Source organism: Furipterus horrens, unplaced genomic scaffold, assembly GCF_987537825.1.
Source record: "Furipterus horrens unplaced genomic scaffold, mFurHor1.1.pri manual_scaffold_30, whole genome shotgun sequence".
Lineage (NCBI taxonomy): Eukaryota > Metazoa > Chordata > Mammalia > Chiroptera > Furipteridae > Furipterus > Furipterus horrens.
The window spans coordinates 133,877-148,486 of NW_028327200.1; the positions used below are offsets into that span (position 1 = coordinate 133,877).

The following is a 14,610-nucleotide window of genomic DNA, read 5'->3' on the forward strand; positions in this document are numbered from 1 at the left end:
CACGAGAAAAGAATTATTTCAAGTTCTTATGAAATAACCTACTCCAATATTGCACAAGTCTTCTGAACTTCTTTTTGACTAAAAGTGTCTTAATGGCGAGATAAAACCACAGAAGCTGCTAAGGAAGTCTCCAACTTTCTATTTTCATACCTTCATTCAGGATACCCAGAAAGGACTTTGATTAACTCTGTCTCTAACTCTGAACCTTCAGGGGGGAAACCAAAGAAAATTAAGCTAAGATGTGAAAATCAACACTGCTCTGTGAAAAATAGACTCTACTGGTAACGAGTATGATTAGATTGTTCTGGAAGTCCAGCAAGAAGAAGAAAGAGAAAGGAGGTTTCAAGGTGTTGTGAACTGGACAAAACATGAAAGGATTATGTGTACCCTTCTAGAGAGAACAGAAGGTTGTCATACAGAAGGCAGCTTGAGGTGGTTTTCATATGAAGAGATGTTGAGTTTGCCAGCCTGCTACACTTTTGCTGCAGTTGCTATGGTTTCAGGCATTGTGACCCAACAAACTCTGGTGTCATGTCCCAGGGTCATAAGCAGCAGGAAAGGCTTTGGCCCTTCAGTCTTGTCCAACTGCTGACAAGGGCAGCAGCCAGCTGCGGGTACCCGAGAACTTGACACTGCCCAGATCCATCTAAAGGGACATATCTCCTTTCTTGGTGGCACATTTTCAGCCAAAAGAACTTCATTATCAAGGTAATGAGTTTATATATTTTGTTGTTGTTGTTTTTTGTTTTGTTTTTTTTACAGTTCTTTAGAATCTGGACACGAGAGACCTCTTTGCCTCCCTCTCTTTGTTTCTAGGCTAGTGATCTCTAGTTCTGGGAAAAAAGAAACCCCCTCTTTTGAGGGTATGGGAAGCCTTTTCCTAAATGTTTGGGAGAACCTCAAAGATCTTGGAGGGTTGGGGGGGTCATAAAGGGTAGGCATGTAATACTATCCGGTGAAAGGATAGCTGAGTATAGGAGGGAGAGAGGGAGAGAAAAATGGAAGAAGGTAAAGGGAGGAAGGGAGGGGGAAAAAGAGGGGAAGAGGAGAAGGGAGCTAGAGGTTAAAGGGGTCTAAATTTTGAAGGAAGTTGGAGGAGAGGAATTCAATAGCCCTCTACCATTTGGCAAAAAGTTTCTCTTGTTAGTTAAAAAACAAAGTCAAATCCAAGTACGAGGTACCAAAACAATTCTACTGAACCCATAACTGTGTCTTCCTGTACATGGGTCTAAGGTCTTACATAACAAACATTATTTAGGGCTTTTTCCACTTTCTTTTTACTTTTAATTCCAGGCTGGGGTGGTAGCTGGTGGGGAGTGGTAAGAGAAGTTGGCAGAGATGATTATTCTTTCAAAAATAAAATTAAGTATGGTTCTATGGGATCGGGGCCTGGTTTTTATAGCTATTAGACCGAGTTTTCTCAGTGTTCAGAATCTTGTTCTATTGTGGGATCTCATATGTTGTTTTAATTAAAAAGGTTATTTTTTCACTCTACTAGTGTTGGCCTTAGTCTTTTCCAATGGCTCTATGTGGTAAGTGTTACAGCTGTTTATCCCATTTCACTCCTTATATCATGAGAAAGGCTCTGGTTGAACTGGGGTTAACTAAAATTCAATTAAGGGGGATGAGGTATGCTTGATTCCTTGAAGGTGCTTAAGAATGGCAAAGGAAGTAGAGGCAGGTGAGATTTAGTGGAGTTTAGTAGAAATAAGTCTCTAAAGTTAATCTCCACGTTCTCTATACTTCCTTTTAAATTTGCTTCCCAACGAAGTATGCTAAAATGATCCTGATAATTTCAGAGAATCCCTTTCCCACTACTCACCCCACCAGTTTCTAGCCTAACCCAATATGAACTACATAGCTGAGTTCCAGGGCCTTCTTATCCAAACTGAGCCAGTTTCTAAAAACCATATATAAGCCTTTCGGATTCCTTTTCTTTTGTCTTTCCAGAGGCCTGATAATATTGAGTGGTTACACAGCGCCAGGGGTGTGTGCAAGGTCAAGCTCCATAGCCCAAAAGGACAGCAAGAACAGGAACGGAAAGTGGTAAGATACTAAATTACTCCCACTAAGGGGTGGAAAGGATTGCTTTATGGATACAGATATCCTGGAACCCAGAATAGACTAATGGAGGGTAATAGTGTCGTTTCTCTAAGATATCAAGTTCAGTAAAGTTTGTGGGCTGGGGGGTGGGGGTTGGGGTGGGGGCGGGGCGCAGTATGCTTATACATCACAGAGGGACACGTGAAGGGAGGGAGAGAATGAAGAGTAGCTGGGGAGGGGGGTGGGGGGAGCCTCAGGGGAGGGAGGAGTGGTGGTTGCCTAGTTTTAGCAGCCTAATGGAATCATAATAATATCAGCTAGCTACAAGTAAGTTGCACTCAAGTGGGACTCCCACAGGAGGGCAAAATGTGTAATACTTCACATTTTTTATCACGTTCAAATGCCATTTGTACTGTTATGTATTTAATGCTTTTTTAATTGACTGACGTTTAAAAATTACCATCAACCTAAGCAATATTATCCATAATGTCACAGGTTTTATGTTTTAGTATGTATTTTTCCTACTAAACAACAAAAAAGTACATATATTAAACACAGAAATGTTTATCCATGTATCACTTAAAGTTTTCTATAACATCAGTAGCAAAAACACCACTTTTGGGGAACACTATGGTAGTTGAAAGTGCTCTAACTGAAAGTCAGGGAATTGGTTTCTTTTTTTTTTTAATGTTTATTTATTTATTTATTTATTTATTTATAATTTTATTTTTTGGTTATTCAATTACAGTTGTCCCATTTCCCCCCATTGCTCCTCCCTCCCAGTTCATCCCTTCTCCCACAGTTATATCCCTCCCTGTTGTCCATGTCCATGAGTCATTCATATACGTTCCTCGACTAGACCCTTCCCTTACTTATCCCCCTTCTCCCGCTCCCCCCTCCCCCCTACTGACTACTATTCTAGTCTTTGCCTATTTAGTTCGTTTGTTTGTGTTGCTCTTTAGTTTCCTGAATTGAGTTCTAATGTAAGTTTCAGCTTTGAGTTTGCGTCAGTTGGGCAAGGCACCTTTCTTCTTACTTTTTTCAGTAAATGTAGGTATTGTAATTTGGGCATCTCTGACAGGTAGGTATTCTTATCTAGGAAATACAATAATGATAAGATTCTCTCTGCCTAATAGCATTTATTGAGTACTTACTATGTACAGGTACTCTGCTGAAAACTTTGTATTCACTCTCAATCAATCCTCACAAGAACCCCTATGCGGTAGGTGCTTTATCGTCTCAAAGAGAAACCGCAGTCTTTTCTCTAGAATTTTCCTCAATACGCTGTCCTAATTTGGTGCAGATATGCTTTGTCGATGTGTCCACCCTGAAAGTGGAAGATAAAGGTTCCAAGGTGAGTATTCTCTGCTCCCCCCAGAGTTGGAATGAGTGAGAAACTGCTGAAAGAGTTATCAGTGGCAGCATAATAAAAGGGAAAGTCTGTGCCAGAGGGTGGAAGGATGGAGGAGATTCAGGTGGGCAGCCAACATTTTTGAAAACCCCAAACCCCCGGTTGAGAATATACTGTCACTCTTGATGCCAAATCTCATTCTAGAAGGAACTTAATTTGCTGGTAGGCCTGAAAGAATTACAGCATGGAAGGTAGCATGTCAGAGCAGTGAGAAAACTGTCCAAAAGTTTGACGATTCATGAAATATGATTCCTAAGATTTATGGATTTGTGAATGCCTCTGGAGGGGTAGTAATTTGTGAGGAGAACAATATCTCATTCTTCAAACATTAGCTAGCATCACAAGCCTACTTATCCTTCTCCATTGAAAGGAAAAGATAAGAGATATGACATTCATGTTTTGGAGAGGGCAGCTTGGAGAAGTCTCAAAAAGCAGTTATTCATAAGAATCTCACCACTTCATCCCATAGGATGCTGGTGGTTCCTGTTCCGGAGGTGACCTAACGCAACACCATCTGAAAGAGAAAGAAGTTATTATAATCAAGGCTACCGAGAAGCAAAACCAGTCTAAGGTATGCTTAGCTTCCGAGTCCACCCTTTCTAATTCCCAGAGTCCAGTGCTGACTCCGAAGACTCTGGTTCACAAAAGGTAAGAGAAATATTTCCAAACAAGCCCCTACATTTGACTACTATGATATTCCAGAGTTCACAGGCCTAAGTTCAAAGTCAGGTAAGTTTAATGTCCAGGTATCTAACAATGGCACTAATCACAGAGGTTCAGAATGCCCTTCCCTGATTGCAGGTCCCTACTCCAAACAGAATCTTGCTACCCTTATCCTAACAAAGATGTGGAATGAAAGCATGATCTTTTTCAGTGCTTTCTGTTGTCTTCTACTGGGCTTGTGTGCTCCACATTGCCCAGTGTCCAAAAAAAAAAAAAATAATAAAAATAAAAAAAGAACAAGCATATATGGAACAGAGAGAATCCACAATGACCAAGAACTGTAGTGGCTTGTTCCCCAAACCTGTTGCCTAAGAGATTACAGACTGTTAGGTAGCGTAAAGTTAGAAGCAATTCGATTTGGATACCACTGTCACATGCAAGTCCTTTTGTTTTTCTGTAACTACCTAAATTATATCTGTTGGGCTCCTGGCCCATGACAAGTCACCTTCACAGTCCTACAAACCTGGAGTAGTTGATATTGAAATAGGATATTTGGTTTTATCTCAAAGGAGTCAATTTTTTTTTTTGTTCTGCATCTCTATGCTTATCTTATAACCAGGAACAACATTTCTGGCCTCAGACACATTTGGAGTGATGAGAGTGGCTCCTAAGGAAGAAAAAAAGTTTAAAAATATTCTTCAAAGAGTTTTGGGTTTAGTTGGAAGGGGGACTCCATTTTGAAGTCTTAAGAAAGGGATAAATTATACCTAATGTTTATTCTTAAAAGTGCAGCACATATTTCCTACACATAATGCAGGTGTCCTTGATTGTAACCTAAACCCATTTTCAAAATGTTGAACTTATCATGACCTCAAACTTCTAGGGATTCAGTAGAAAGTAAGGAGATGAAGCAATGGAAGGGGTAAAGAGGACGATGGTACTTAGCAAGGAGTGGAAGACATGTATAATACATATACACATATCTAGACATGAGTATATGCACATAATTTACACTGACACACAGCAATATATACAAAATAATTTATACGAGCCGTGACACACACATCCCTGGCTACGTGTCTACATATGACACTGGTGAACACACACAAGCATTGAAACAACACATGTGTGTGTATATTCATAAACAATGACTCACCTACACAAAGGTATAGAGTCAGCTGCATTGACATACCCACATGTGACACATCAACATCTATATATGCATCCATGCACACTATGCATAAACATGCACACTACACATAAACATACACACATGAGCCTCGATCAAAACACAGTGACTGTACAAGTTCAGGTGATAGGCATGCACTCTTACACAGGGTGGGGCAAAAGTAGGTTTACAGTTATGAGTATGTGAAACGGTTTATTCTTGAATTATTACTTATTATTTTCCATACATACAACTGCAAACCTACTTTTCGCCCCACTCTGTAAATATACCTCATGTTGATACGCACACATACAAACTTAAGCAAAGTGACACTAACAACATTTGAATGCACTGATACATACCTTGACACAAATACAATGACATCCCCACTCACGTATTCACACAAGTACTCAAATACCCAGGGTGTGTGCAACACTGACACACATTCTCAATCATTCACGTAGCATATAAATATAACATAAACTGATACCCAATTTATTGACATACACAGTCATTATATTAGCACCGATCCACATTGAACATAAACATTTATTGATGTATTATCTATTATCTATTAATTACTATATATGTTAACATGTGAATTTATTCTTTTTTTATTCTTTTTTTTAAATAAATAAAAGATTAATTAGTTATTTTAACAATAGGAAATAACAATCCCTCCCTCTCAGACATTAAGACCCTTTATAATCTTATAAAGGACAATGGGCGAAGGTCTCAAGCTCCTCTAGCTGCTTCAAGCTGGACATGGTTGTCGTTCGTCCTACCTACCCTTGGTCCAGACATCCCTAATAAGAGTGGGGGTGTGGAGGGGAGGGTTGCCTTCCCACATGGGGAAGGATCGTGCAGACTCCAGGTCAGTTGGCTGTCCCCAGACAACGGCGTGCTTGGTTTAACAGGCTGGCATCCTTGTTGTATTCTGGGGGCAACAGATTTGGCAAAAGGGTTTAAAGACATCTTCAATCCATAACCACTAGATGACAAAAGGCAGGGATTAATTTTTCAATGTTCCACATTAGGGAAAAGAAACGGGCTTCTTTGGAGGAAGGTGTGCCAGGCGCATCTCACCTGTCCAAAACCCTTTTGCCCATTCTACTTAGTTTGGGCTGAGGGAAATAGTTTAGCTTTCCCCACTCTTAGACCTCTGGGCCCTTTCGGTCCAAGCCATTAGGATAGAACAGAGAAACCAGTTTTAAAGTGAAGCCCACAAACCACCCCATTCTTCACCAACCCAGCCACTTAGTTCAGCCAAACCGTTGAGTCTCAGGAGGCCGCGCTGCAGACAGGATTAATACACATATAGGTATAGCTCCATGATACATTCTATTAGATTTGTATTATAAACAAACATGCAGATCACTCAAATCGACACTTGTCATTTACATATTCAGACACACTGACATACACATTCATTTTTACATTCACACAGTGTACAAAATGTACACGCTATCATGCACACGTTGGCCCGTACAGGAAACATATAAAATCGGTATTGATGTCAACACATTGTTACACAGGCTTACACACAGGCAGGCATACATGTGCACTGACATGTGCACACGGACACACACGCTAACAACACAGACTGAACATTCTCACATCTACTGAGATGTCCCCACTTATGAATTGCTATACTGTTATTCACACACACACACACATGACAGACACATTGATACATTTTTGACACATGTTGAGATAAGCACACGTGCTCATGTGAAATTGACACGCTACCACTTGTGCTCAAAGGGATATAATTATGTATTATGTTTCCATGCAAATCCTAAAGGGTAAACCCCTAATGTATGCAGTTTAGAAAGATATGTCTTCTAAATAAAATAAGGGGGGAAAGTAGCCTCCCCAAACTCTTAGGTGTTCTTTTTTTTTTTTTTTTTTTAGATGGACGGATCTATATGCCTTTTCACACAAGCTCCCTCTGATCCTATAACTGTTGTAAATTGGCTTCTAAATGATATCCAGAAGTATGCCTTGGGTTTCGAACATGCACTAAGTCCCTCAGCCTCTAGCTGCAAACATAAAATAGGAGATGAAGATGAACATCACAAATTACCCTCTGCAAACTGCTACAGCATCTATGATGATAAACTGAATATCGATTACATGGCCAATAGACCTCAAAGCCCACATGTAGACATGACTGCAGCCAAGAATACCAACAAAAATCAGAGTCCTTCCACCTCTCCAGCAAAATCTTCTAGCACTAACAGGGCAGTAATCTCTCCTGAGGGAGAATGTCCCATGGATGACCTTTCCTTCACCATCATCCGGCTATCTAATCTGGTAATGGAGATGCCTTGTAATGAAATCAAGAAGTTGGAAAATGGAAGCAAATGCTTTCGTCATTCAATCTATCCACCCTCTGGGGACAAAGGGAAAAACACTCCCCGCAGCTCTGTGAGCAAGATCGTTTCTGAAATGGCCCATGATGCTGAGGAAATATCCTATGTGGAAAGGCGGGGCACTGGAGAAGAGGGCAGGGAAGGTGGCAGGAAAAAGTTTATGTATAGTCAATTATCCAACAAGAACAAGGGGGTAGACAAAGAGATGTGCCAACAAGAGAGCAAAGATTTTTCACACTCTATCAGTAAAGGACTCACGGTTTATGCAAATCAGGTGGCATCCGACCTGATGGTCTCCGTTTTGAAGACCTTGAAAGTGCATACTCCTGGGAAGCCAATTCCCACTTGTGTGGTCCTGAAGAAGGTGTTGTTAAAACACACCCAGGAAGTTGTCTCTGATTTGATTGATTCCTGCTTGAAGAACCTGCATAATATCACTGCGGCCCTGATGACTGACTGCGACTTTATCTCAGCTGTCAAGAAGAGTCTGTTCAACCACGGAAAACAAAATGCTACACATATAATGGAGGCCATGCTGAAGCGCCTGGCTACTGTTCTGCTTGGAGAGAAGGAGTCTAAATCACAGCCTCTGTTGTACGCATCCTTGAAGGCCGGCTCCCACAGTCCCAAATACGATAACCAAAGTCAAAACCAAAATCTTGAATTCTCCACCAAGAAAACTGGATTGAAGGGGAAGGACAAATGCAAAATAAAACCAGAGGAGTGCAAGTCATTGATTAGCGCTGAAAAAGTTGGTGAACACATCCTCAAGGAGAGCCTGTCCATGTGGAACCAAAAACAACGAAACCAAGGCGAGATGGCTGGCAAAGCATGCGTGAGTAAGGAAGAAAAAAGAGAGAAGGTCAGCCCTTCCACAGAGTCACTGGCGAAGGACTTGATTGTCTCTGCCCCTATGCTGATTCAGTACCACCTGACCCAGCAGGCCGAGGCCAAAGATGCACTTGAAGATGACTATCCTGGTTCCACCATAGGCCATAGGACTCAGAGTGCCCAATTTGAAAAGAACTCAAGTGACCAAAGTGCCAAGGCACTTTCAGTGAAACATCTAGAATCTTGTGGAGCTCCTGGGCCATCTACCTCTGTAAAGGAGACTCAACAACAGGCGGAGTGCCAAAAGTCCGATATGTCAAACATCATTCTATCACTGATTCAGAAACTGCTCAGTGAGACCTCCTTCAACAGTGAAGAGCAATCTGAAGGGGAGAGCAAGCCTTCTGAGCCCAGGCCAAACAAAGCAACTTCAATGTCCAAGAGAGGGGAAAAACAATTCCAGGAGAATTTAGACCTTGATTTTGCCAGCGGGATGATGCAAATGAACTGGCAATTCATCAATCAACTGGTAGAACCTGTGAGGAAGCTGTGCCTTATCATGGCTAGGTATCACAACAACAGGGAAGCCCTGGCCGAATTGGAAGAACAAGCAGCCTTGGTACACAACCCAAGTTTCCAAGTTGGTGGCCCCAGATGCAGTCACAGTAGTGCAATGTCACAGAACTATCGAGAGTTTTCTGGGCCGGAAGTCATCATCAATAATTGGTGCTCAACAAGTAGCTTGCAGAAACAGCTCCAGGCTGTCCTGCAGTGGATTGCAGCCTCCCAATTTAAGGTGCCTGTGCTCTGTTTCGTGAGAGATGATGATGGACAACTGGAGAAGGTAAGCAATGGCAAAGCACAAGAAGAAAGATGGTTAGACTGGGCAGGGGAAGGGAGGCAAAACTGTACTTAGGGCTCACGAGCAGTCCAAATTTTTCTCAAGTATGCTCTTTACTATGTGCTTTATGAATTACTTTATCCTCATAAAAAGACACAAAAGCAATGAACCATTAATTGAGGCTGTAGCACCTCGGGGTCTGCACATTTCAGCCAAGAGGAGGCGAGAAAGATTAGCTTTTTTTTTTTTTTTTTTAAATTCAGTGACCCTTTAAACAAACTACTTGGTAAAATATGTTTTAGGAAGGTGGGGGAGATGGCCACCCCTAACCTTGACCTAGCAATCAGCACAGACTAACCAAAAGACCCAGGCCTTGGAGAGAAGTATTTAGTAAAGACAACTGATTCCAGGCTTTGTTTTTTGATGCTCAAAATGAAGTTATGTTTTTCATTTTGATCTATGACATTAGAGGAGGGTCAAGGAAAAAGGAGAGGGAAGGCAGTCCTGGATCAGCGAAAGCTTTTACTCTAATCTTAGTCATGGGCGGAAAGGTGGGTGAGGGGGGTAGTTCACTTTATCCACCTGAGACCTTTCTTCAAAAGTATCACATGACTCAAGCTATCTCTGCTCCCTCCACAGCTTCCAGAAGTTTCAGCTAAGGCAGCAGAGAAGGGGTACAGTATTGGAGATCTCCTTCGAGAAGTAATGAGGTTTGCCAAGGAACGACAACTGGATGAAGCCATGGACAACATGGCTAGAAAACAACTGCTGGACTGGCTGCTCACTAACTTGTAAACTAACAGTCCCTTCAACAACTCTGTAGCTAGTCACCCCATCCCCACAGCAGCATTCCATGCCATCTGGGCGCCCTTTCATTAGGCAAGTTGAACAACACACTACACGACTGTCTTTCCCAATACGTCTGAGCAGTTGGACTATGCAAGTACAAGGTGTTAAATAAGCTAGGCAACAACATGAATTAAAAAATTTAAAAAAAAAGTCGTTGTGTTCTTTTTTTTAAAATATACGTTCTATTGTTAACTTTTTTATTATTATTTAGATTTTATTTATTTATTTATTTCCAGAGTGAGGGGAGCGGAGGGAGAAAGAGAGGGAAACATCAATGTGTGGTTGCCTCTCACGAGCCCCCAACTGGGACCTTGACCTGCAACCCAGGCATGTGCCCTGACTGGGAATTGAACCAACGACACTTGGCTCGCAGGCCGATGCTCAATCCACTGAGCCACAGCAGCCAGGGCTAGAAAAAAAAAGTCGTGTTTCTTAATCAGATATATCTGAGGCAAAAGAGGGGAGTGGGTCTAAATCCAAGGATTAGTGATACAGTGTTGGGCTTGGGTCTATATCTGACCTTAGGTAATTTTCTGAGCACCCAAGACATAAAGATATAACTCATGTCCAAATCTCTAAGTAATATGGTTTGTCCATTATGATCCAGAGGTTTGCCACCTGTGGACCCCCTGTTTCTGCCACATTACACATATAACTTGATAATCTCCCCTCTAATCCCGAGGGTACGGTTTTCTCGGTCTTTGTCAGGAATTTGCAGATGGGCTACTGTGCTGCAGGAGCTCAGCTCCAGGCAGGTTAACTTTGGATTAAGTGAGACCAAAAAGTGACAGTGGAGTGTTTGAGAGGGAATTCATTCCAAGTTTATTTATTTATTTTTAAGTATATTTTATTAATTATATTGTTACAATAGCTCCAATTTTCCCCCTTTGCTCCCCTCTACCCAGCAGCACCCCTCCCCCAGCAACCCCCCCAACCCAGTCCATACCAATGGGTCGTACATACAAGTTCTGGCTTCATCCTTTCCTATATTGTTCTTTTTTAAAATTAATTAATTAATCAATTAACTAATTATTCTAACAATAAAAAATAACAATCCCCCCTCTCAGACTTAAGACCCTTTATAATCTTATAAAGGACAATGGGTGACGGTCTGGAGCTCCTCTAGCTGCTTCTGGACATGGCCGTCGGCCTACCTACCCTTGGGTCCAGACATCGCTAATAAGAATGGGGGTGTGGAGGGGAGGGTGGTCTTTTCACATGGGGAAGGGTCTTGCAGACTCCAGGTCCGTTGGTTGTCCCCGGACAATGGCGTGCTTGGTTTAACGGGCTGGCATCCTTGTTGTATTCTCGGGACAACAGTTTTGGCAACAGGGTTAAAAGACATCATTCAATCCATAACCACTAGATGACAAAAGGCAGGTATTAATTTTTCAGTGTCCCACATTAGAGGAACAAAAGGGTTTCTTTGGAGGAAGGTGCCAAGTTGATTTTTTTAATTAAGTATATTTTATTGATTATGCTGTTACAGTTGTCCCAATTTCTTTTCTCTTTGCTCCCCTCCACCCAGTATCCTTCTTCCTTCCAGCAGTCCCACCCCCCTTAGTTCATGTCCATTGGTTGTGCATACCAGTTCTTCAGCTTCACCCTTTCCTATATTATTCTTAATGTCCCCCTGCCTATTTTGTACCTACTAATTATGCTCCTTAATCCCTGCACTACTTCTCCTCCTTCCCCTTCCCAGCCGATAACCCTCCAAATGATCCCTATGCCTATGATTCTGTTCCTATTCTGGTTGCCTGTTTACTTTTATTGGTTTGTTTTTATTTTTTAGGTTCTGTTGTTGATAGTTGTGACTTTGTTGTCATTTTAATGTTCATAGTTTTGACCCTCTTTCTCTTAAATAAGTGCCTTTAACGTTTCATATAATAAGAGCTTGGTGATGATGAACTCCTTTAACTTCACATTGTCTGGGGAGCACTTTATCTGCCCTTCCATTCTAAATGATAGCTTTCCTGGATAGAGTAATCTTGGTTGTAAATCCTTGTTTTTCATCACTTTGAATACTTCTTACCAGTCCCTTCTTGCCTGCAAAGTTTCTTTTGAGAAATCAGCTGATAGTCTTACAGGCACCCCTTTGTAGGTAACTCTGCTTTTCTCTTGCTGCTTTGAAGATTCTCTATCTTTGACCTTGGGCATTTTAATCGTGATGTGTCTTGGTGTGGTCCTCTTTGGGTCTAGTTTGTTTGGGACTCTGTGCTTCCTGGACGTGTATGTCTCTTCCCTTTGCCAAAGTTGGCATTATTTATTTATTTATTTATTTATTTATTTATTTATTTTTACATAAGGTTCAATTTCTTGCTCTTCCTCTTCTCTTTCTGGCACTCCTATGATTCAGATGACGGCACGTTTCAAGTTGTCCCAGAGGTTCCTAAGCCTGTCCTCATTCTTTTTTTTCAATTCTTGTTTCCTCCTTCTACAATGGTTGACTGTTTATTTCTTCCTTATGTCCCAAGTCATTGATTTGAACCCAGACTTCCTTCCCTTTACTATTGGTTTTGTGTGGATTGTCCTTGGTTTCACTTAACTTAGCCTTCACTTGTTCCCTTCTGCATTTGCCACACTCCAGCATATCTGTCACATCTGTGAGCATCTTTATCACCAGTGGTTTGAACTCTCAGTCTGTTAGGTTGCCTATCTCCTCATCGCTTAGTTCTTCCACTGGAACCTTGATCCGTTCTCTCTTTTGGGCCATACTTCTCTGTCTCATTAACTTGAGAGGCTTCTGTGTTTGCCTCTGTGTTAGTAGAGCTGTCACAACTGCTACATTGTGAGGGGCAGAGCCTTAGGTCTTCGTTAGTATGGGGCGACCCATTTGGCCACGTTGTGGTGCCATATGAGGGAGAGGAGTCTGAGAGGGAACAAAGCTGCTTGCTCAACCCTCGCCCCTTTTCCAGGCACTTCTCCCACTTCCTGTGTGGAACTGGCTGTCTCTAGCTATTTCTCTGGCTGTGGTTCCCAGAATGGGTGGGTTTGTGGCATTCTAGGACTCTGAGGGCCTCTAAACAAAGGAACTCTGCTGAGAGACCAGCAGCTTCTACCCATGCCCCAACCCCCACTGGCTTTCAGTCACGAGCAATGGGTTTTATTTTCCCTGGTGCTGGAACTGTGAGCTGCACTGTCTGGTCTGGTGCTGAGAGCTCTCCCCAGGTGTTCCTCCCTACTTTTTTTAAAGGTGTGACTGCGTTTTCCACTGGTCTGCCACTGCCGATGCCACAGCTGCCACTGCCACCTCACTGCTTCCTCTCTGCCCCGGCTCCATCCCTCCTGCCTCTCTGGATGAGTTTTTCTTCTTTAAATCTGTGTTTGTTGAACTTCCATGCAGCTCGACTTTCTGGAACTTCTGGGTGTCTCCAGTTTTGAGGTAGTTGTATTCCTTTTCAGTTGTGGAAGGAGATGCAGCGTGTCTACCTATGTCTCCATTTTGGCCAGAAGTCCCAAGTTTATTCTTGTGGCAGCAGGTGAGACAGGAACAAAGGATCCACGCTCTCCATGGTAAGCCGGTGGCAATTCTGCTTGGCGTCTCTGTGCTGACACTGCATGCCAAGGCATTTGCCACCTCAGCAAAGGGTGTATGCCCAGTCCATGTACACATTGCTACAGACTGACCCTAAGGGTGATTTTAAAAATAGGTTTTAGTGGTACTAACAAAGGTAGGTCTTGCTCGTCCGGTAGGCTGCATGCTAAAGAGATATCTTGAGATAACACAATAGCAGGTATCAGGTCCCTCCCTTGTTTTGTATACCACACCTTTACTCCCCTCCCCAGGGTAGTTTCTGTTGGGTCTGAATAACTACTACAGTGCAGTTTGTAGGACCAAATCCCTTATTCTCGCTGTGAACACTTCTTCATCCAGGCCATGAGTTTTCAAATTACAGTATAAATAGCATCCTTCAGTCCCAGTTCTCCTAATAGCTGCTGTAACCCAGTATACAACTGCCACCTGCTGGACGTAGATGGAAGATCTCCTGGGTTCGGCCACGTAATGCGATCAGCTGCCTTGATCCAATCTAACAGGGAATGATTGCCTGGAGTCTCGTGTGCATTCTGCAGCTGCTGCCTCAGCACTGGGTGCGTGGGGTTGGATACAAGCTTACCCATTCCCTGGCCAGGAAGTAAAATGCCACCCGCCCCTACATCCCATAATCTTAGCAACCAAGCCGCCAAAGATTCTGACGCCTTTTGCCAGAAGCAGCTCCCCAAATCCACCAGCTCTGCTTGCAAGTACGGATGCACTGTGGAGTGCTCTGTGACTGGCAGAGGGGGCTGGCTTGACCCTCAGTCATTCAAGGACACTTAGTCTTAATCTTCTGCATTACCACCACCGCCACCCCAGGCATGGCTGAAATGGGTGAGGTCTAGCCCTCCCCAACATCCTCCTCCTCATCCTCATCCTCCGAGGAGTCTATGA

General features: G+C 42.6%; 1 protein-coding gene across 1 annotated transcript in view; it reads left to right on the forward strand.

Moving 5' to 3' along the window:
- The window catches only part of LOC149990065 (A-kinase anchor protein 4-like), an 86,825-nt gene extending 76,634 nt beyond the window's left edge, over positions 1-10,191 (forward strand). The window contains exons 2-6 of the mRNA XM_090265679.1: positions 1,951-2,046; positions 3,347-3,397; positions 3,924-4,025; positions 7,200-9,335; positions 9,972-10,191. Coding sequence (XP_090121805.1) covers positions 1,951-2,046; positions 3,347-3,397; positions 3,924-4,025; positions 7,200-9,335; positions 9,972-10,127 — 2,541 coding nt within the window. The 3' untranslated portion in view covers positions 10,128-10,191. The remainder of the gene's footprint in view (positions 1-1,950; positions 2,047-3,346; positions 3,398-3,923; positions 4,026-7,199; positions 9,336-9,971) is intronic.
- The last annotated feature ends 4,419 nt before the right edge of the window (positions 10,192-14,610 follow it).